The sequence below is a fragment of the Mus caroli genome, unplaced genomic scaffold (genome assembly GCF_978045245.1).
Source record: "Mus caroli unplaced genomic scaffold, Mus_caroli_1 scaffold_13, whole genome shotgun sequence".
NCBI classification, from domain to species: domain Eukaryota; kingdom Metazoa; phylum Chordata; class Mammalia; order Rodentia; family Muridae; genus Mus; species Mus caroli.
Window position 1 is genome coordinate 13,684,323 of NW_028227268.1, and position 23,089 is coordinate 13,707,411.

At 39.0% G+C, this 23,089-nt stretch overlaps 1 protein-coding gene across 1 annotated transcript in view; it reads right to left on the reverse strand.

Annotated features, from left to right (window-relative positions):
• Nucleotides 1–23,089, reverse strand: part of Cep112 (centrosomal protein 112) — a 442,735-nt gene that overhangs the window by 411,411 nt on the left and 8,235 nt on the right. Inside the window, exons 2-4 of the mRNA XM_085829453.1 lie at nt 22,166–22,279; nt 18,326–18,516; nt 14,801–14,973 (exon numbers count right to left, since the gene is read on the reverse strand). Coding sequence (XP_085685579.1) covers nt 14,801–14,973; nt 18,326–18,516; nt 22,166–22,279 — 478 coding nt within the window. The remainder of the gene's footprint in view (nt 1–14,800; nt 14,974–18,325; nt 18,517–22,165; nt 22,280–23,089) is intronic.

Genomic DNA, 23,089 nt, shown 5'->3' on the forward strand with positions numbered 1-23,089 from the left:
GACAGATTCTGGAAGAGAAGTGTCACTGTTCTTATAGTAATAAGAAAGCTACGAGTGCCGGGCCTGGTGGCGCACGCCTTTAATCCCAGCACTCGGGAGGCAGAGGCAGGCGGATTTCTGAGTTCGAGGCCAGCCTGGTCTACAAAGTGAGCTCCAGGACAGTCAGAGCTATAAAGAGAAACCCTGTCTCGAAAAACCAAAAAAAAAAAAAAAAGAAAGCTACGAGTGTTTGAATGCGTGATGGCCCACTCACAGTCTGCCAGCAACCAGGAATAAACTTAGTGGCTGCCTCAGGGTTATACTGCGGTGAACAATAAAAAGTAAACAGACACTGTGACCAAGGCAACTCTTCTAAGTACATTTAATTGGGGCTGGGGTACAGGTTTAGAGGTTCATTCAGTCCTTTATAATCAAAGTGGGAACATGGCAGTGTCTATCCAGGCAGACATGGTGCAGGAGGAGCTGAGAGATCCACATCTACATCCTAAGACCTGGTGGAAGACTTGCTTTCAAGCAGCTAGGATGAGGGTCTAAAGCCCACGCCCACAGTGACACACCTACTCTAACAAGGCCACACCTCCTAATAGTGCCACTCTCCGGACCAAGCATATAGAAATCATCACATTCCTCTCCCTGGCCCCCATGAGATTGCTATATCTAGCCATAGCATAATGAAGAAGTGCATTGAATCCAGCTTCCAAAGTCTCCAAATTCTACAGCAGCCTTAACAGTGTTAAAAGTTCAAAATTCAAAGTCCCTTCTAAAATTCATCCATCACTTAACTGTTATCCCCAAAGCAGGAAACCAGCCATGCAAACTCCAAACTCTGTATTTCCATGTCTGATGTCAAAGTGGTCTTCAGATCTCCACTCAATTTTCATCTTTGTTGACTGCAACAAATTTCTTTCTCCTGGGCTGGTTCCACTCCCTGTTAGCAGCTTTTCTCTGCTGGTATCCCACAGCTCTGGCATCTTTGACATCTTTGAGTCTCCAAGTCAACTTCAGCTTCACAGTTTCTTTCTTTTTTTTAATTGGGTATTTATTTCATTTACATTTCCAATGCTATCCCAAAAGTCCCCCACACGCTCCCACTTCTTGGCCCTGGCATTCCCCTGTACTAAGGCATATAAAGTTTGCACGACCAATGGACCTTTCTTTCCACTGATGGCCGACTAGGCCATCTTCTGATACATATGCAGCTAGAGACACAAGCTCCCGGGGGATGGGGGGGGGGGGTATTGGTTAGTTCATATTGTTGTTCCACCTATAGGATTGCAGATCCCTTCAGCTCCTTGGGTACTTTCTCTAGCTCCTCCATTGGGGGCCCTGTAATACATCCAATAGCTGTCTGAGCTTCACAGTTTCTTGTTCCAATGTCTGGGATCCACATACGATCTCTTGTGCTCCTCTTAAGGGCTGATGTCATTTCTTCAGCTCTGACCTCTGTAGAACTCTAAGCTCAGGTTGATCCATTCCATTGCTGCTGCTGTTCTTGGTGGTCATTCCATGGTACTGGCATCTCTAAAACTTTGGTGTCTTCCACTGCAACTAGGCTTCACCAATAGCCTCTCATAGGCTCTCTTCATGGCACCAAGCCTCAACTTCTTTGCATGAACACTTCAGTACTGGGACATCAACTACAACTGAGGTTGCACTTTCACCAATGGCCTCCCCCTGGCCTTTTACAGTGCAAAGTCTCAGCTGCTCACCATGACCCCTTCATGCCTTCAAAACCCGTTCCACGTGGGTGACTCTTACACATTACCAAGTACAGCTGCAACTTGAGGTACAACCTTAGCTATCTCTGGAATGCAGCTTCTTTGTCCTCTCAGAAAATACTTCCCAGAATTCACCTCAGTGATTCTGGTCTCTTTTTAATCACCACTAATTTCTTAGCTCCAGCTAATCAGCATCAATTGTCCCAGTAGTCCCTTCTGTTAAGGACTCTAAAGCCAGAGACATGTGGCCAAAGCTGCTGAGTTGTGCTGCTTGCTGGGGCTGGAACATGTTCCCCCTTATCCTATTACCAGCTTTGTTTTCCAACTTCCTTACTGCCTAAGCTTGGCTGCCCTGGAACTTGCTCTGTAGATTGACCTTGAACTCAGAAATCTGCATGGCTCTGAGATTAAAAGTGTGTGCCACCATGCCTGAACTTAAGCTTTTCTTCACTAGAACTTGCTCTGTCCCAGGCTATCCTTAAAATCAGATATCTAGTTGGCTTTGTCTCCTGGGATCAAAGGTGTATACCACCATACCTAGTTCTAACTTAGTTGTGTGGGATTCTACTCCAAAGTCCCACTCCCTTAATCTGTTATCTTCTAGAACACAGGATTCAGATCCATTTTACTTCCTTGTGCCCCTTTAATACTTGAACCATATATTTTGTATTTTTCCTTTCTCAGCTTGCTCCTTTGCATTAAAACACTCTTCGTAAGAGTGAACTTTAATAACCACACAACAGAATTTGTACTAGGCTGTCTTGAGACTTTCTTTTTCAAAGAAATTAATCTAAATATCTTCAACTTACACTCAGGCAGACAAGGGCAAAAATCAGACACATTCTTCACCAAAATACAACAAAGACAGTATCTATGCCACATACTGAAATTCTTCTGCACTGAAATCTCTTGGGCCGGGTCTGCAGAGTTTGAATCACTCTCATCACACAGTCTCCCATATTCTTTTTAGGATAAACCATTAAAGCCCTACTTAAAGGATTCCACTGTTTTCTAAAGCTAAAGTCCCAAAATCCCCATTCTTCCAAGCAAAAGCATGGTCAGGCCTATCATAGCAATACCCCACTCCTGGTACTAATTTTTGTCTTAAAATTTTACTGCTGTGAACAGACACCATAACCAAGGCAACTCTTATAAGGATATTTAATTGGGGCTGGCTTACAGCTCCAGAGGTTCAGCCCACTATGGCAGCATCCAGGCAGGCATGGTACAGACACAGCTGAGAGGCTGAGAGTTCTACATCTTCATCTGGAGGCTGCTAGCAGAATACTAGCTTCCAAGCAGCTAGAATGAGGGTCTTATAGCCCACACTTACTCCAACGGGGCCACACTTCCTAATAGTGCCACTCCCTGGGTCAAGCATATACAAACCATGACAGTAGCAAAGAGAAAAAAACATCAAGGTCGGAGGAGCCTGTTGGTAAAATACATTTCAGCAAAAGGGGGAGGAAATGAAGAAGGGAAATGAAGGCTAAAAATGACTAAAAACTCAGTATTTACAAATATAAAACTGTCAAAAGATGCTTAGCAAAGTCAGAATATGACCTGGTTCCATAAATATATTTCTTTTTCCCTATGTTAAAACAGCTTAAAATACAAAGTACCTTTGACACATCTTTAAATTAGCATGTTTCATTATTGCTCTGGCTTACAACTCCCAGTTGCCTTAAAATTAAAGCTTGTAATACATGTGTAAGTATAGTTGCTTTTTCAATTGTTATAGAAAAAAAATTTTTAAACAATATCTTAATGAAAGAAGCTTGTTTATGAGAAAAAAACAATGTTATAAAGCTTTTCTCATTAAAAAAGAAGCAAAAGAAAAATATGACAAAATCTGACTTAGTTGGGGAACCTAATGCATGAGCACATTTCACAGCTGTTCCATCTCAGCAACTAGTTACTGCCACTTGCCTGCACTGGTAAATCCTCAGAATGACATTTAGCTTATTCATAGTGAGAACTAATGAGAAGTGATTTGGTGATTACGGGACAGTTTTCACTACTTGTTATCATAGCACGCTTATAGCAAGATACCATCAAAGGTGTAGTTGGATATCAAAGTATTCATATTTATTCAATACCAGTTGTTTTGCTCAAATAAATTAATGAAAAGCTGTCTTTTTTGTTAGAGACAGGTTCTCAGAAGGCAGAGAATGACCAGTGAAGAGCAACACGGCACTGCTCTTGGGTGATCATCAACGAAGGGGCCGTCCAAGACCAGCACAGAAGCAGACAAAAGGTCTTCCCTCACCCAGCCAGCTCTTATCACAGAACCCAAGCCTAGAACTCATGCCACCACACTCTGCCTGGACAGAGAAGATGGCAGCAGTTCTTCATACAGCTCAAGCTCTGTGAGGGCTCAGCAGAAGACCCAGGTCTACAACTGCAACGTCCATCATAGTGATCACTAATCTCATACAGCCATTTATAGCTACCAGAATGCAAAATTTTATAGTTCTCAGCCTTTGGGACAAAATTAAGCACAGAATGCAAAGTTCAGCTCCTCAACCTCATTTCAAGCATGGAACAGCCATGGTGAGAAACACACACTGCACTGGAAACACAGCTACAGAATGTTACCACTCTTACCAAAACAAAACGTCTATTGGCCACAGCTACAATCAAATGTATCATTGCCCAAACACTGATGGCACTCTTAGATGACTATTCCTTTATTAATAATACGTAAGAGCCTCCACTATGTGAATCCTAGTCACGCTCATGCCAACAGTCATAGATTCTCTAAGAAAAAGGGTACTTACTAGCTTCCTGCCAAGTGCCTACTCCCAAATCAGGCGACAAGGTATTTATAGTATGCCATCTGCACATAGAATGGAGTTTGACAAAGAAAAATATCCCACTGCTATTTTGGGGTAACAAAGACTAAAAAACCAAATTAATAATCTTCAAATAAACAAAACAAAACAAAAATGTTCAAATAGATCAGGCAACAAAGCACGTTTACATTGTGCTCGGGCACCCTCTGCTGGCTGTGCTAGTAACCTGCATGTGCAAAGGAAATTGTAGCTACACTGGGAGACCTTTTTAAAGGGCACAGAGAATATCAGCTTTCTACCACAATACATTCCTGAAAACCACATATGAAGAGGATCATTGTAAAGCAAAGCACATTTCCATAAAGACAGACCATGACTATATTCCTCATTCCAAACTAAAAGCTACCATCAAACAGGCTATGGAAAACCCTCATGAAAGCAAACACGCAAAAACTATAGTCCCTTGTAATCTTTTAAAGCAGGGTAATTATTCTCTGAGTCCTTTCTTATAAGCATGAATACATATATAATTTAGCTGACCCAATAAAAGTTAAAAGATAAGTTCCAATTGATATAAAATTAGCCTAAATTTGATATGTTGAAATGTATGTATATCATGTTTCAACAAAGCTACAATTTTTAAATAATCTAGACTCCTTAGAAAATGATACATAGAGATATCTAAAGAAATACATTTTCCCACCAATAAACTGAACTCATCTACAATAAGCATAAGTGATGTGCTTCCTCCATTGTCCATCCATTCAGAGGCCAGATTTTAATAAACTTGAATCCCCTTCAGTCTCTGTCTTAGGGTTACAACAGCGATGAAACAAAACACCATAACCAAAGGAATGTGTTGAGCAAAGGGTTTATTCTATTCAGCTCACACTTTCAAATCACTGTTCATCATCAAAGACGGTCATAACAGAAACTCAAACAGGGCAGGAACCTGGAGGCAAGAGCTGATGTAGAAGCTATGGATGGATGCTGCTCACTGGCTTGCTTCCCCTGGCTTGCGAAGCCTGCTTCCTTATAGAATCCAGGACCACAAGGCCAGGAATGGCAGTACCCACAATAGCTGGGCCATCTCCCATCAATCACTAATTAAGAAAACATCCTAATATAGCAGCATTTTCTCAATTGAGATGCTCTCCTTTCAGAAGACTTTAGCTTGTGTCAAGCTGATATAAAACTATATATCCAGCACACGCTCTAATTCTTTTTGTACAGCTTTTAATTGAAAAACTTTAAATAATGTAATAATATTTTTATCAAGTGATTTACCTTCATACCGGTATAAAGTATTTTATTCCAAAAAGCGAAGTAATAAGGCTGAGGGGATAGTTTAGTTGGTAAATTTCACACTGTACAAATATGATAGTTTGATGGTGCATCCCAACCACCACATTGAAAAACTGGAGAGTCAACACTGAAATCCCAAGGTTTTGCAAGCATAAGCAGACAGATCTCAGCATCTTACTCGCCAGCCAGCCTAGCCAAGCAGTGAGCCCCAGGCTCAGCAAGAGTCCCTACTTTAGTGAGAAACCCTGTCTCAAAACATAAAGTAGAAAGGGACTGAGAAAGACAGCATCCACCTCTGGCCTCCACGTGCACAAACCCACACATGCACATAAACATGTGCATACATCCACACACACAAAGCTAGCAAGGGTAATGACCAATGTTTAATTAAACTCTCCAATAAAAAAATAAATGGTATTAAATAGGTATTCTTTCCATCGTGTTCTATCTCAGATTCCAAGTGTGCCTTGGAGACAAACTATCAGATAACATCATATTTCACTGAAAAATTACAGAAATAATAATACTCTTTTTTAAAAAGCTTCAAAATCTCTTTCATCGAATTATAAGAATGCAACCTGTTAGCTTTATCTTCTCTTTGAGAAAGAACATGAAAAAACACAGAAATGACATGAAGTAGTGTCTATGCATTCCCTCCACAGCTGCACATGCATGTACAGAAATGACATGAAGTAGTGTCTACACATTCCTCCACAGCTGCACATGCATGTACAGAAATGACATGAAGTGGTGTCTACACATTCCTCCACAGCTGCACATGCATGTACAGAAATGACATGAAGTAGTGTCTACACATTCCTCCACAGCTGCACATGCATGTACAGAAATGACATGAAGTGGTGTCTACACATTCCTCCACAGCTGCACATGCATGTACAGAAATGACATGAAGTAGTGTCTACACATTCCTCCACAGCTGCACATGCATGTACAGCACGGCGCACCACAGTGTTCCTTGTATCCTAGAAAGTGGGATTAACTAATTCCCTTGCATAAACACGCCTACAAATCATCTCTTAAAAATTTTCCCCAGTTTGGAGGTCGGGGATGCAGAACAGTTGATGGAGTGCTGGCCTAGCATGCAGGAGGCCTTGGGTTTGATCCCCACGAGGTGGGAGCAAGAAGATCAGAAGCTCAAATTCATTCTCAGCTACTTAGCAAGATCAAGACCAATCCTTGACACATGAGCTCCTGTTTCAAAAACAAACAAAATAAAAACCACAGCAACCTCTTTTGATAGTGTGCAGTTACAAACAGAACCTTCCCCCCAAGTATCAGTTTACTTTAGTGGAGAATACAAGCAGGCTTCTAGAAGCTGAAAACAGTTGATGACTAGTAGATCTGAGACTCCTTAGGAAGGACAGTCAAACTATGACAAGTGAGTCCTTGAATGAACTGGGACAATGGCCACCATGCCACCAACGGGAGTAACCACAGCTAATACTCAGCAATTCCTATGTTGTTTCACTTTATCCTGACACTGAGTTCCATACAACCTCATCTTACAACATGATGGCACTCGAGTTTAGAGAAATTAAGTAATTCACCTGAGGACAGTTGGCTGCCAAGTTATCAGAAGAAGGATTTGAACCAAGGCAAACCAGGAAACAACTAAGGACAAAGGAATTTGTCCAGATTTCTGGGGTGGCACCAGTAAATCACAGACAATGGGCTGAAGAGGTGGCTCAGTAGTTAAGAGCACAGGCTGCTCTTCCAAAGGACACAGGTTCAATTCCTAGAACCTACATAGCAGCTCTTAACCACATATAACTATAATCCCTGGGGATCTGACTGGGGACCTCTTCTGGCCTCTACAGGTACTGCATGCACACAGCAAATAAAAAATGCATACAAGCAAAACACCCATTCACATATTACCTGAACACTAATTTTTTTAAAAAACGAATTTTCTATGATTTCTGCCTAAGCTACCTGTAGATCAGAGTATCCTAGAAACACAACCCATTCCAATACCAGTCACTGCTGAGAAAGCCCTGTGGGCTCCTGAGGCTGCTTCTACCTCCACAGATACAAAGAAGTGATGCTGTCAACCTCCCAGGTTTACATAGAGGAACAAACCAGATAATTAAAAAACACATCCAGAACAGTACCTAAAATACATAAATAGACTGGGCACTCCAAGAACAGCACAAATGGCTCGCCTGGCTTTCCTGCTTTAACAAACTAGAAAACAAGTGGGATTCACAATATATAGAATGCTTGCTCATCAGGAAATGTTCATTCTTATGTTTAAATCTCCACACGGGTTTGTTACATCTACAGACATGTTTTTTATATGGTTAAATGTGTTAATTTCAGCCCAAATATTAGAAATTTGTATGCCCAAAGCTCTTAAAGAGTTTAGTATTGTAGAAAGTGATTTGACTGTATGTATGTATTCATGTATGTATGTATGTATGTATATATGTATGCAACATGTATACCAAAGGTGGTTTTATCTCTATACTCCAGGCATGTCCCACTCACTAAAAGTGGCATCCAGTAACTTTACACACACACACATACACACACACACAGACACAGACACACACATACACACACAGAGAGACATAGACACACACACACATAGACACACACACATGTCTTTAAAACACTTCTACACACAAGTGTTTTATACCTCTACACACTTTTTAGAACTTTATATATCTTAAATATCTTCCCAAGATAGCCCATATACACCATTTTAAACCATCATACAACATATTAAATCAACAAATAATCCCAGCAATAGAGCAATTCATCTTGTAGGAATCCATTATAGTCTAAAACGCATGAAGTGTGTACATCTATTCCTGATACTATAACTGATGAATTAGTATCTTTAAAATCTGGGCCAAACTAACAGCCAAAGTTGTTTACCTCCATATTATCTCATGGAAATCATATTTTAAAATCCCAACCACTATCCTATCTGTGTTTTAACTCATACCCATGTGTTTGTTACCCTTTGCTCCTTCTGCCTCCTGAGCAAAACCTGGGTCTCTCCACACAGCCTGCAGGACATGGTACTTCCTCTTAGAATCTGAGTGACAAGCTCTTCTTAGAAGGTAGCTGTCTCCACATCATCTTATTAGACTTGATTAAAACAAATCCCAGGTATATTTCAACTCAAGATACACAATGAGCTAGGTAGGTATTAAGGTGTGAATCAAAGCTTTCTTTATAATAATAAAGAATAGAATTCTGTATACTTTTTAAAAACTATGTGTCAGTGGTTTTGAGACCTAAGTAAAAAAAAAGAGAGAGAGAGAGAAAGTTACAGAGCAGCCCTAACACTTCATAACTTCTTACTCCCATGGGCACAGATGTGAGGTATCCATTAGAGAATAGTATGTGCCAAATTGTCTCTGGATTACCTCTCATGAGGAAAGTGGGAAAGAAAGAACATAAAAAACCTTGGCTTTTCATTTTACATACTCTATACTAAGGCTTCCACAAGTATTCACAGCTTTCTACACTAAGATAAAGTCTGCATCCATCAAGTATGGTTACACAAGACTATCAATAACTGAGGAATTTTAAACACTATACACATATTTTCTCATACTTCTGTGGAAGTCTAGGAACAGCAGGGTAGGTCCTCTGTTTATGATCTCATAAGCCTTCAACCGTAATTTGCTGAGAGCTATGTTTTCATTTGGAGACTCAACTATAGAAAGATCCACTTCCCTGTTCCCATGAGTCTCAGCATTCAGTTCCCTGTGGCTACATGAATCATGAAAGCTACTTCTTCAAAGTCAACAAAGGCTATGGCAGTAAAGCCATACTAACACATAAGAAAATCACAGGAATGACATCACCATTGCCACATTCTATTGGTTAGAAAGAAGTCACAGGCCCTGCCCACGTCCATGAGGAGGAAATTATACAAAGAATATCAGGAATCAAGTTCTGAGGGCTACCTTAGAGACAACCCGTTGTAAAAACAAGGTGATTGATTATCAGACCTTGATGTCTAGGAGCTCCTTAGAAGCATCTTATAGTCATAACCAGCTAAAGTCAAATACAACTAACTACAGGATTTCTTTGGCAAGAAAAAAGCCAGACACTAAATACAAAAATGTAATAGCAGGATTTTTATAATAATACCATTTAGATCAGCAGGTCTTAAAAGAAAACACGGGCAATAATGTGAATGTTACCCCCCAAAAAATATGAAAAAAGCAATAAAGAAGAGCCTGAAGAGTGACTGTTACTGGAGTTTAGTATTTTACTAGTGTAAAATACTAAATATACTAATGCATGCTGCATTTGGGGAGACAAAAAGGAAGCATGATAATAAGAGCTAGAATGTGGCCTCGTAATCCTTCTAGGGAGTGCGAATCGAGGCTGCTACAAGCCTACAAAAGAATAAAGGTAAAGGAAGGTGTCGTCCCTCTGAATAGGGACCCTAACAAAAAGGCTTCAAAAGGACTCTGCATCTTTAATAATATAAAAAGGCTAGGGCACAAACAGCATAATCTAAAATGCCATTAGAAATGCTTCACATACAAAAAGGTCTAAGTAAAGCAGGGTTTTATAAAGTGATCAAAAAAGAAACACTAAGGGGGAAAATCTTTTAAGATTAAAGAGGTTTTTCAAAGGACAAGTTGAAGTGGCTGTAAAATTTATGAGGCAGCATTAAACTTCAGTTCTAAGTAACAATAAATTATTCACTATAAAAACATACATGTGTCAAATATTATAAGCCTCTTAAACTTTTTAAAACAATTTCTTACAGAAGTTATTAGATGTAGTAGGTCAACATTAACAGATACCAACTTCTTCGTTAGCACAGTATGACCACTCGGAGTAAAGGAGCAGCCTTAGCTGGAGGAGCCGAAGTGAAAGCGGCCTGGTGGGCTCCTCAGTGCCTCCTGAGCTGAGGCACAGCGGACTCAGCCTTCAAACCAATCTTTGTAACTTTAGCCAAAATAAATATTAGCTTTAGTTTTTAAATGTCTCCATGTATGTAAAATGACAAATATCTTTTAAGTAATATTTGTGTGGATTAAAGCTTAAATAAAATTTAAATGTTGAAATAAATCAAGCCATGATTATTAAAGGAGTACAACATATTGAGAGGTGCCTTATGACCGTAAGTGACCATCAGCCTCATGACACTGCCTTTTGGCATGTCCGCTCCGGCTCCTTCAGTGCTGTGTCTCACAGTGTGTACAGGCATCTTTACAGTGCATGGCTATGTGTCCCCACCATTTTCTATAGTCTATCCTCCCCTCTACACTTTCTAAAAGTTCAATTTTAAAATTCTTTTGAACTATTACATCCTCTACAATATGCCTACCTTAGAAGGTCTTTCTGCAGGGTGAATTAAATATGCAGCAGTGACCAATAACCTTCATCCAAGCACACATGGAACCCAACTGAATAGAATGACTTGGGAAAATTCTAACATGCTTCCATTTGCTATGAGAAATTGAAAATAAATCACAAATATGAGAAACACAACTCCTACCTTAAGAAACTGGACTCTACCACAAAAGATAGACATTAAATATTTGCAAAGCGGGGGCTGGTGAGATGGCTCAGTGGGTAAGAGCACCCAACTGCTCTTCCAAAGGTCCGGAGTTCAAATCCCAGCAACCACATGGTGGCTCACAACCATCCGTAACGAGATCTGACACCCTCTTCTGGTATGTCTTAAGACAGCTACAGTGTACTCACATATAATAAATAAATAAATCTTTTTTAAAAATATTTGCAAAGGGGAGGAGTGCAACACAGAGCCGTGGGGGGCAAGAGTCTTACAGGAAGAAGTAACAGTGTCACCAGAAATGGCTTGGATGCCAGACTTTTGTGAGGCTGTGAGGCTGTGAGGATGGATGATGGACGGGACTGATGAGAGCATCAGACAGTCAGCTTTTTATTTGCTTAACATTTAATCAATAACATGCCTGTAATCAAGTAACTATTTTTCATTAAAATTATTTAAGTTAGCCGGGCATGGTGGCGCACGCCTTTAATCCTAGCACTCAGGAGGCAGAGGCAGGCGGATTTCTGAGTTCGAGGCCAGCCTGGTCTACAAAGTGAGTTCCAGGACAGCCAGGGCTGCACAGAGAAACCCTGTCTCAAAAAACCAAAAAAAAAAAAAATATTTAAGTTATAGATAGTGGTGATGGTTAATTCATGGTTAGATGGATGAGATTTGAAATCACACAGGAGATGTTCTTCTAAGCATATCTGTAAAACGACTTCCAAAGAGGCTTAACTGAGGGAAGCTCTACCAGAATATGGACAGTGCATCCCATGGGCCAGGCTGTTGAGCTGAGCAACAGGGAGAAAGGTAGAAAATTGTCCACATACGCAGTGTGAGCAGACACCTCAGTTCCTGCTAACATGCCTGCCCTGAAATGACAAACTCTATCCCCTCACACTGAACTAGAACAAGCCCCTCCCTCCTTAAGTAGCTTTTCTCAAATATTTTGTCCCAGCAGTGAAAAAAGGTAGCTAGTACAGTGGACCAAAAGACAGATTACTTCTTAATGTGTAGATCTGGTTATGTTTTCATTTTGAAGACAAGTGACTGGGTGGTACATAGGTACGATTTGCACTGGGGCTAGAGAGAGTTCAGCAGTTTAGAGTTCTTGCTGCTCTCCCAGAGGACCCTACTTTGGATCCCAGCACCTAAGTCGGGTAGCTGACAACTGACAGTTACTACAGCTCAGGAAATCCATCTCCCTCTTCTGGCCACCTCCATGGGCACCCCACAGATGTCATACATTCACCAAAGACACACACACATAAATAAAAATAAATCTTTTTTAAAAAAGAATATTTTCACTATATTTTTCTTAAAATTTATCCTGTGGTCCAAAGAAGAAGATGTCCATTCACCTAGGCTCCTGTCAAGCCTAACCTATCCTGAATCCTTCTTTGCCACGCATATCAATCTTCACAAGCATCTGCAGAATGGTCCATGGCGAGGACAACAGCACACGTGCACCTCTCCCGTACACCTGAAACAAGTCATGGGTCACAGCCATGGGACGTCAGCGGGCCACAGGTAAGTGACTATGCTGCCAAACCCAGCACTTCTGCAAACACACAATGGCCCTTCCCTTCTTGAATTGTTTGAGATAGACAGACAGACAGACAGACAGACAGACAGACAGACACACAGATATTTCTCTGCACTTTCTGAAAACAGAAAAATACTTTATTTTAAAGTATATTTAGAGAAAAAGATTCATGCTCACTAACACACACAAAATGTAAAACTCAATGGCAGCACACTACAGTCACAGAGCACCCAAGTATAACTACTCATCTATAATGCATGACCCATGCCTGGCTTACAAAAAGATACCAGGCTTTTACACTTTTAGGAAGACCAAAAAAACTGATTGCTAATACTGACAGATCAGAAAAAAAAATCTTGAAGACACTACTCTTCCTTCATTGCTTCTCCACTCTCGTTTGCTTCCTTTTTCTAATAAAATCATTTCATGGACTCTTTGTGTTCAACTGTTCTTCCCCTTCATAATATCTTAAGTCTAAAGGACACACAACCAGACAACATCTACAGTGGATGCACTTCCAATTACGAATAACATTTCCACATTTAATAAGAAATAGACGAAAGAAATTATAGTAGACAAGAAAGTCTGCTTTGTTAATAGAAACAAATTTATAAAATTAAAATTACCAAAAGAATGGCCAGAAGTGAAATATAAAGTGGGGTACATGTCAACTGACACTGTCCAGCATTTTTAACATTTCAAGAAACTCCAATGTCAACAGGAAAAATCAAAATTTAATCAAAACCAAAATTTAAATCTCTCCGTCTTAAAGGCCAAAAATTATATGGCAATAATAGACTTTTGGTATACATTTTTAAAACTTAGAAATTTATTTTTATTTGTATGAAAAATCCTACATAGGCTTAATACTCTACTAAAAAGGCAGTTGAATGGGTCACTTTTATATTCTTATTTCATTAAATGAAAATAGTGAGCACCACTCAGGGGTTTGTGGAAGGAGAGGTGTTTATGCAGAAGATGCAACACAGCTGAGTGCCAAATGTTACATTTTGTTGATGATGCTGCCCTAAAGGAAAACATGTAGTAGTTGTGGTGGTTAGAATATGCTTGGCCCAGGGAATGGCACCATTAGGAGGTGTGACCTTGTTGGAGGAAGAGTGTCGATGCGGGAGTAGGCTTTGAGACTCTCCTCCTAGCCATGTGGAAGCCAGTCTTCTCCTAGTGGCCTTCAGATGAAGATGTAGAACGCTCAGGTTCCCCCCACCCGCACCATGCCTGCCTGGATGCTGCCATGTTTCCACCTTGATGATAGTAGACTGAAACTCTGAACCTGTAAGCCAGCCCCAATTAAATATTGTCCTTATAAGAGTTGCTTTGGTCATGGTGTTTGTTCACAGCAGTAAAACCCTAACTAAGGCAGTTGTGTTACTTAAGATTCTCAGGCACGCCAGGCAGTGGTGGCACTAGCCTTTAATCTCAGCACTTGGGAGACAGAGACAGGCAGATTTCTGAGTTCGAGGCCAGCCTGGTCTACAGAGTTAATTCCAGGACAGCCAAGGCTACACAGAGAACCCTGTCTCAAAAACCAAAAAGAAAAAAAAAAGATTCTCAGGCACACTTTCCAAACAACAAAATACACAGAGAGAGAGAGAGAGAGAGAGAGAGAGAGAGAGAGAGAGAGAGAGAGAGAGAGAGAGAGAGAGAGAGAGAGAGAGAGAAGGGGGGAGGAAGGGAGGGAACAGATATTCCATTAAATGGCTTAAAATGTAACATAATATTAACTTTGTAGTAAATTTTAAAGCCTGTTATTTTTACCTACCCAACATTTACTCAACATTAGTGAAAATATAAAGTAAACCAAATCCTTATTATTAAAAAGAAAGAAAAAGCTTCAATATATGAGCCAATTGCAAACGAAGAGTAAGTGTTTAAAAACGTAAAACATAATGTCTTGGCATACCTGTGAGCATCACTTGCCGCCAGCACCAGCGTGTTGTCCTCTCCAGAAGAGCACTGCCATGAGTCACTTAACCTCTGCTCGCCCGTCTGCAGCTCACCCCTTACCCAGTCAGGTAACTTCTCTGGGCTCGAATCTGTAGGTTGTGCTTGATTTGGTTCATCAAAATAGATGGACTGGCGTTTAAATATCAGAGAAATCATTCTTACAAAATGTTACTATAAAGAAAACACTTAAAATTTCCATCAATTTTTAAGTTTAGCAAAAGCTCCTCAAATATTCAAATTAAATTCAATGACAGACAAATATATAAAATTTATCATCCAATACATAATAAATTGTGAAGTATTAAAATAAGATGGCTAGTATATTTACATTTCAGTTATGTTCTACTATATAAGAAACCTAATGAACAGAATAACTACCCAGCAAGTAAACCTGGGAATAGTTATTTCTTTAAGTGCTATTAGGTTTATAGCAGTGGTTCTCAACCTTCTTAATGCTGCGATCCTTAATACAGTTCCTCATGTGTGGTGACCCCCCAACCACAAAGTTATTTGTTGCCACTTCACAACTGTAGTTTTTCTACTGTTATGAATCATAATTGTAAATAATTTTGGAAACAAATTTACTAAATGGGTCATGACCCATATGTTGAATACCACTGCTTTACAGTTAAATGGAAAACTTTTTTTTTTTTTTTTTTGGTTTTTCGAGACAGGGTTTCTCTGTGTAGCCCTGGCTGTCCTGGCACTCACTTTGTAGACCAGGCTGGCCTCGAACTCAGAAATCCGCCTGCCTCTGCCTCCCGAGTGCTGGGATTAAAGGCGTGCGCCACCACGCCCGGCGGAAAACTTTTTAAAATTATGTCCTACTCTTCTTATTCCTGTAACAATCAATCAATCTGCACATGTGAACATGCATATACATGAAATCAGGATTTGGAGTGGCCACAATTTAGACATGCCAGAAATTAAAACTAAAATTCATAATCACCCAGTGCAGTGGCAACTACAAACTCAGAAGCATGGGATTTGGTTCCAACCACACTGCTCACTCCCTGGGAGGCCAAGACAAAGCTCCAGGCCTTCTTATTATCATCTGTAAAATAAAGCCCTTCCCTACAACTCTATAAAATTGATGGTGAATGGAAAAATACGACACAATATATTCATATCTTGAGATGTGATGTACTTCAGAAAATATTTCATTTTAGACACTGAGATGACATAGCCCATTAGTTTGAACGAGCCAGGCTTCGTAACCCGCTCCTGAAGAAAACCCTTTGTGAGTGACAATTAACTAAGTCAGCACAGAAAAGTTTTCCATTTAACTGTAAAGCAGTGGTATTCAACATATGGGTCACGACCCATTTAGTAAATTTGTTTCCAAAATTATTTACAATTATGATTCATAACACTAGAAAAACTACAGTTGTGAAGTGGCAACAAATAACTTTGTGGTTGGGGGTTCACTAAATGTGGCCCTCTTATTGTCAGTAGAATGGAGGATGATTTCTTCTTTAGTAAGATATGGTTTCCTTGATTACACACTGCTTCTCTTTCCATGGTTTGCATTATCTACAATAAACCATAGTCTGAAACAGTAAATGGAAAATTCCACAAATAAGTTTTAAATTGAGTGCTAGTCTAAGTTGTAATAAACTCTCAGAATCTCTGTTCCACTATCTCCTGCAAGATCTATTTGCACAAAATACACTATTATGCTGCCTAGTTCTATGCTGACTTGATTCAAGTTAGAGTCAGTTGGGAAGAGAGAACTCAGTTGAGACTGGCCCACAGGCAAGCCTGAAAGGGCTCTTTCCTGAAGGGTGATTGATGTGGAACGTGCCACCCTATACTCCTGGGTACTATAGGAAAGTAGATTGAGGGCTGGACACATGGAGATGGCTCAGAGGTAAAGAGCACTGGCTGCTCTTCCAGAGATCCTGAGTTCAATTCCCAGCAACCACATGGTAGCTCACAACCATCTGTAATGGGATCAGATGCCCTCTTCTGGTGTGTCTGAAGACAGCTACAGTGTACTCGTATGCATAAAATAAAAAATAAAGAAAAAGAAAAAGAAAGCAGACTGAACAAGCCATGAGGAGCAAGCCAGTGAGCAGCACTCCTCCATGGCCTCTGCACCAGCTCCTGCCTCCAGGTTCCTGCCTTGACCTTCTTCAATGACAGACTATGATGATGTGAAAAAGTAAGCAAAATAAACCCTTTCCTCCCCAAGTTTCATATAGTCATAATGTTTTATCACAGTACTAGAAACCCTACCTAAGGCAATACCTACTCATCGTCATTTGGTAGCTGTCTTAGATGTTAGTGCACTACAATACAAACAATTCCATTCTATCTGCTGTTTTGGGAACCTCGTGGGGGCAGGTAAAAGCTTCACAGATAGCTGGGCATGGTGGTGCGCGCCTTTAATCCCAGCACTTGGGAGGCAGAGGCAGGCAGATTTCTGAATTTGAGGGCAGCCTGCTCTACAGAGTGAGTTCCAGGACAGCCAGGGCTACACAGAGAAACCCTGTCTTGAAAAAACAAAACAAAACAACAACAACAAAATCTTCACAGATAATAGGGAGAGTAATGTATTCATTCTAACATCTAATCAAATACATAGTCAAGTAACTATTTTCCCCACTATTGATGATCTTGGCATAAGCAAATTGTTATGTCACTCCTTTTACAATAGATAATAGCATTAAAAGTTTTTGCATTCTGCCACCAACAAAAGGAATTATCCTCTGGTGTGCAGTATATGCCATGTCACTAGACTTTTTTTAGTAAATTGCTAAAATGTAGACAAATTCTATATAATAATTTTGAAGTTCATATATACATATACATAAACATAAATGTATATATACGTATATATATACGTACATGTACACACACACACACACATATATATATATATATATATATATATGAACTTTATATATCTATGCAAGTGTAGTGTGTGTGTGTGTGTGTGTGTGTATTCAACTACAGTTTGGCATATATCATACTCAAAACCCACACAAATAAAACGACAAGTGTATGTTTACAAGGAGCAAGACAGAGACAATTCATCAACCAGCAGTAAAATAATTACCTTGTAACAAAGAAGATAATAAATAAAGCAACAATAGAAACCACTTTTAAATTCTAACTTACTGTTTCAACTGACTAGAAAGGAACTTCTAAAAGTCATTAAACTGATAATGTTAAATAATATATGAAAGAATTAATAAGGTAGAATTTTCTGAAGTATTTAAAATATTAAGAGTCAAATTTGAAAATTAGTAAGTAATTAAGGTCAGTTTTAAAATTTGCTTTATATAATGGAATATAAGTGAATAAAATATAACAGAATAAAATATTCCTAGTGAAAATGGGAAAAAATGAATGAGAAGAAAAGTTTTAACTTACGTATTAAGCGGCACATATATCAATATTACTTCCACTCCCGAAGGGATGATAAATCACACTCATTTTTAAAGGAATGAAAACTATTGCGGTTGTTGGTACCTACCATGTATGATGGCAATGTTTTCAGCGTTCCTGGCTCAGGGCGGTGTGTAAAAGGGCCTTCAAGTATTCCTCGCCTAAGCATATGCAGTAACAGCTTTGCATACAGGTTTCGATTCTTCCTACCCACGAGTCCTGCACCTGTTCCTGAGGGCTCACACAGCTTTCTGATCCAAAGAGCACACCTCTGCCGTTCTGTAAGTACATAGGAACCATGTGAAACCTAATGTTTCAATGACAATACATTAAATTATAAAGGCATAAGTACCTACTGTAATCTAGAGCAGGGATCAGCCAACTTCTGTAAAGGGCCCAACTATAAATGCTTCAAGCTTTCTAGGCCATGTAATTTCTGGCTTAGCTTATTCTAGCCACCTTACCAAGAAAGCATTAATAAACCACATACAAACAAATGGCTACATTTCAATAAAACTTTTCAACAACAACAACAACAGATGGGTGTGGGCTGGAAAATAGGCTGTATACTGCCAGCCTACAGTTCAACTTTATTAGCTATTTTGCAGTTGGGCAACACAAATGTGAACACATATTTTCATAAAAATAAAACTCCTATAATCTATCATTGAAAGTTAATAAAAATCTCTGGATACTATCAAACATGCTTTTAGGTAAAATTTTGTTGTAAATTTTGCATCAATAAAATTACTTTCAACATACTGAGAAAGCCATGCCTAAAGCCTAACTCTACAAACATATAAATTACTTTCAACATACTGAGAAAGCCATGCCTAACGCCTAACTCTACAAACATATAAATTACTTTCAGCATACTGAGAAAGCCATGCCTAACGAACGCCGAACTCTACAAACATCCAAAAGCAACACACAACCTCTGACTCTCAAGCAGACACATTATCTCCAAAGTTCAATCCAACATTTTATCTATTAAAGCCAAGAATTTCAAGGGATTTGTAGCTGATTTAAGGTTTTCTTTTACTATCTCTAAAATAATTGAGTACTATTTATGTGTAATTTCATGAAATAATTATCCTTTTTAAAAACTACCTTAAAATGTAGCAGTTTAATCCACATATAATGACCCACTGAGTGTATTATCTTGCTTTAACACAGGATTTGCTAACTCTCACGAACACTACTCTGATATTTTGATCAGTCTAACTCAATTTGTGGATTAGATATATTATACAAATCACTAATCTTTTGGCTTATAAAGGTCATGTTCATTTATTGCTTTGTCAAAAAAAAAACAAAAACCCTAGGGCTGGATTTACCACTTTGTAATCTCACCACAGGTATGCGGGGTAGCCTTTTTTTAAAAGTATGTATTTTTGCTTTGAAAATTATATGATCACCAAACAAACCTTATGAATATCCAGTGTACTTTATACAAAAAGAAAATACAGAAGTGGAACTGACAAGCTTGAGCAAATAGTTGGAAAGTATATGTTTTCTTCATATCTTATACCAAACTGACATCTTCATTGTATTCGATGCACACACTATGATGCGACTTGATGAATGGAGAGCCTGGTTCTCACTTTAAGATGATAAGACAAGCCAGCTCCAGATGTAGCTGGAAGGTGAGATGAGCTGGTACACATTTCTAGTTCTTAAATAGGATCTGAGCTCCTACATGTTCATTCTGAAGTAGTAAAAGAGGCTCATGAATGTTACATACAGACAATGTGTTTGAACCTAAGGTTATATTTACGCAATTCTACATACCTAAAATCTATTTTTAAATGACAAAATATGAGAATGGTTTGATTTGAGATACATTTATAATGGGAAATTCTAATATAAAATTTCTTAATTGGCAGATCCAAGACCAAAAGAACAGTAAAAATAGTAATTATAAAGTTATGGAATCAAAGTAGGTGTCCATCAGTGGGAAAATGAATTTTAAAAAATGTTATGTATATACAGTATGATTTTATTCAGACATAAAAACAAAATCATGTCATCTATAGGGAAATGAAATGAACTACAGATTGTTATTATGTTAAACAAAATAAACCAGATTCAGAAAGACAAATATCATGTATTTTCTCTCATACACAAAATCTAAAGTTAAAAAGAAGACAACATGGAACTGAAAAGAGAAAAGGAAGAGAAGCAGGGAGGGGGAGGCAAGAGAGGATAATAAAGGGAAGGGCCATAAGCAAAGTAAATACGATGTTTATAACGGGTATGAGTCTGTCAGCATGAAACCCTTTATTCTGTGCAATTAATTTGTGGTAATTTTTAAAAAGTAGTGACTATCAGAAGAGGGTGTAACATAGATGTATCATTATATACGATTTGAAGTCATCTTGGTCAGCCCATTTGAAGGAACTTGAAGCCATGAGATGGGAAGAGCGATACAAGAAAGGAAAGGCCGAGGACCAACAAGGTAGGGAAAGCAGCAGAAGGCGGTTCGAGGGAAGGCCAAGCAGAGAAGGCTGCACGCTGCAGAACAATGACAGAGCAGACTACATCCGTTCTGTGTCCCACTGATGGACACCTACTTTGATTCCATAACTTTATAATTACTATTTTTACTGTTCTTTTGGTCTTGGATCTGCCAATTAAGAAATTTTATATTAGAATTTCCCATTATAAATGTATCTCAAATCAAACCATTCTCATATTTTGTCATTTAAAAATAGATTTTAGGTATGTAGAATTGCGTAAATATAACCTTAGGTTCAAAAGGAGGAGGAGGAGGAGGAGGAGGAAAAGAGTCCCTCAAGTGTCCCCCCAGTGTCCCTCAAGGCAGTGCCTTGTGATGAGTCTATAGTCTTAAGTCAGCATCTCACTTTGGGTATAAGCCCACTCAGATAGCTCATGGAAATGAGAACTTGGAAGAACTAAAAGCCATAGCTTCTTGGCCTCGCTCCACATTCCCTACTCAATGCCTACCAAACCTGGATTTCCCTCACAGTCAATATGACCTCCACATCTTAGAGATCACCTTAAACCCCTATATTCTATAAAATTGCCCTTTGATGCCTTAAATATCTGTAAATGACTATTGTGAAACAAAGACTCTCATTCCAAAAATAGGAATAATGAGGAGTCTGACCACAACAAAGTCATTCATAGTTGATTATATCAGTTAATCGACCAAAGGCAGAAGTTTGATCGTATCAGTTAATCAATCAGAGGCAGAGGTCAACAGTGGCTTCATGAAATTGACGTCATTTCCAAAGGAGGAGGAGGAAGACAGAAAAGAAGAAGAAGAAGAAGAAGAAGGAGGAGGAGGAGGAAGAGGAGGAGGAGGAGGAAAAGAAGAAGAAGAAGAAGGAGGAGGAGGAGAAAAAGAAGAAGAAGGAGGAGGAGGAGGAGGAAAAGAAGAAGAAGAAGAAGGAGGAGGAGGAGGAGGAAAAGAAGAAGAAGAAGAAGGAGGAGGAGGAAAAGAAGAAGAAGAAGGAGGAGGAGGAGGAGGAGGAGGAGGAGAAGAAGAAGAAGAAGAAGAAGAAGAAGAAGAAGAAGAAGAAGAAGAAGAAGAAGAAGAAGAAGAAGAAGAAGAAGAAGAAGAAGAAGAAGAAGAAGAAGACGACGACGACCCTAACTTCTTTATGGTCCTGTGCTTTACCTCAGGAGACATGACATGGCATCACAAAGATAAAACAGTTAATAGCTAATATAACTGGTCAGATTAAATAATGTTATCTTTAATTTTAAGAATCTAATTTCAGCTAGATATGCTGGTACATGCCTATAGCCCAAGTACTCGGAAGGTTGAAGCAGTTAGATTGCCATAAGTTGGAGGATATCCTGGGCTACATGGTGAACACCAATCCAGCCAGAGCCACATAGCAAGAATAACTTAAAAACAAGTAGTCTAGTTTCAAACAAATTTCAAACAAAGCAATCTTACCTGACCTATGGGGTAATTTTAAAACAAAGGGCTTCATATCTACCACGAAGTGATCAAATTCTGCATCTAGCTTCTCCCATTTTTCTTCTTCACTTCCTGTTTCCATAATCCTGTCTGTGAAAGAGTTAAAATTAAGCATCAAGTACATGTATGAGGAAAGCCATGAACCTATTATTAAAATACATTAAAGAAAGCTTGTCAGTTAATACCAGTCCTCCTTAAAATGACTGCTATAACAATGAATTCCAATAAAAGTCGGCACATTTGTTGTAAATATGAACATGCTAATTCTAAAATGTATGAAAACATAATAGAATCAGTGTAACAGCAACAGTTTTGAAGAAGCAAAAAGTTGGAGGTCTCATATCATCTTATTTTAAGATTTATTAGTCAAGACATTATGGTACTGCCTAGAGACCAAACAGACCAGGTAAACAGAACAGAGAGCACAAAATGGACCAATACAAATATGGACCCTGATTTTCAACAAAGGCATAATAAAAGAAATATGAAAACTTTTATAACAAACAATGCTATAACAATAATGCTATACCATATACGTAAATTAACTCTGAATTAACAGTGGACCTAAGTGTAAACTGTAAAAACTGAAAATAAAAGGATCTCCATGACTTTATTAAGGCAAAAATAGAATTATCTACAAAATAAAAGACAGTAACACAATATTGGACTTCACCACACACATACACACCACACACCAAAAAATAAAATAAAATAAAAATCCTGCAGTCCTGCAGGCCTTAATCTGTGAAGACTCTATTAAGACACTGAGAAAATAAACTAGAGACTGGGTGGAAATGCTTGCAAATCCTGAATTCATAAACAACTTCGCTCTCTTGCTCTCTCTTGCTCTTGCCTTCCCTTCCCCCCTCTCTCCACTACACATACACACACACACACACA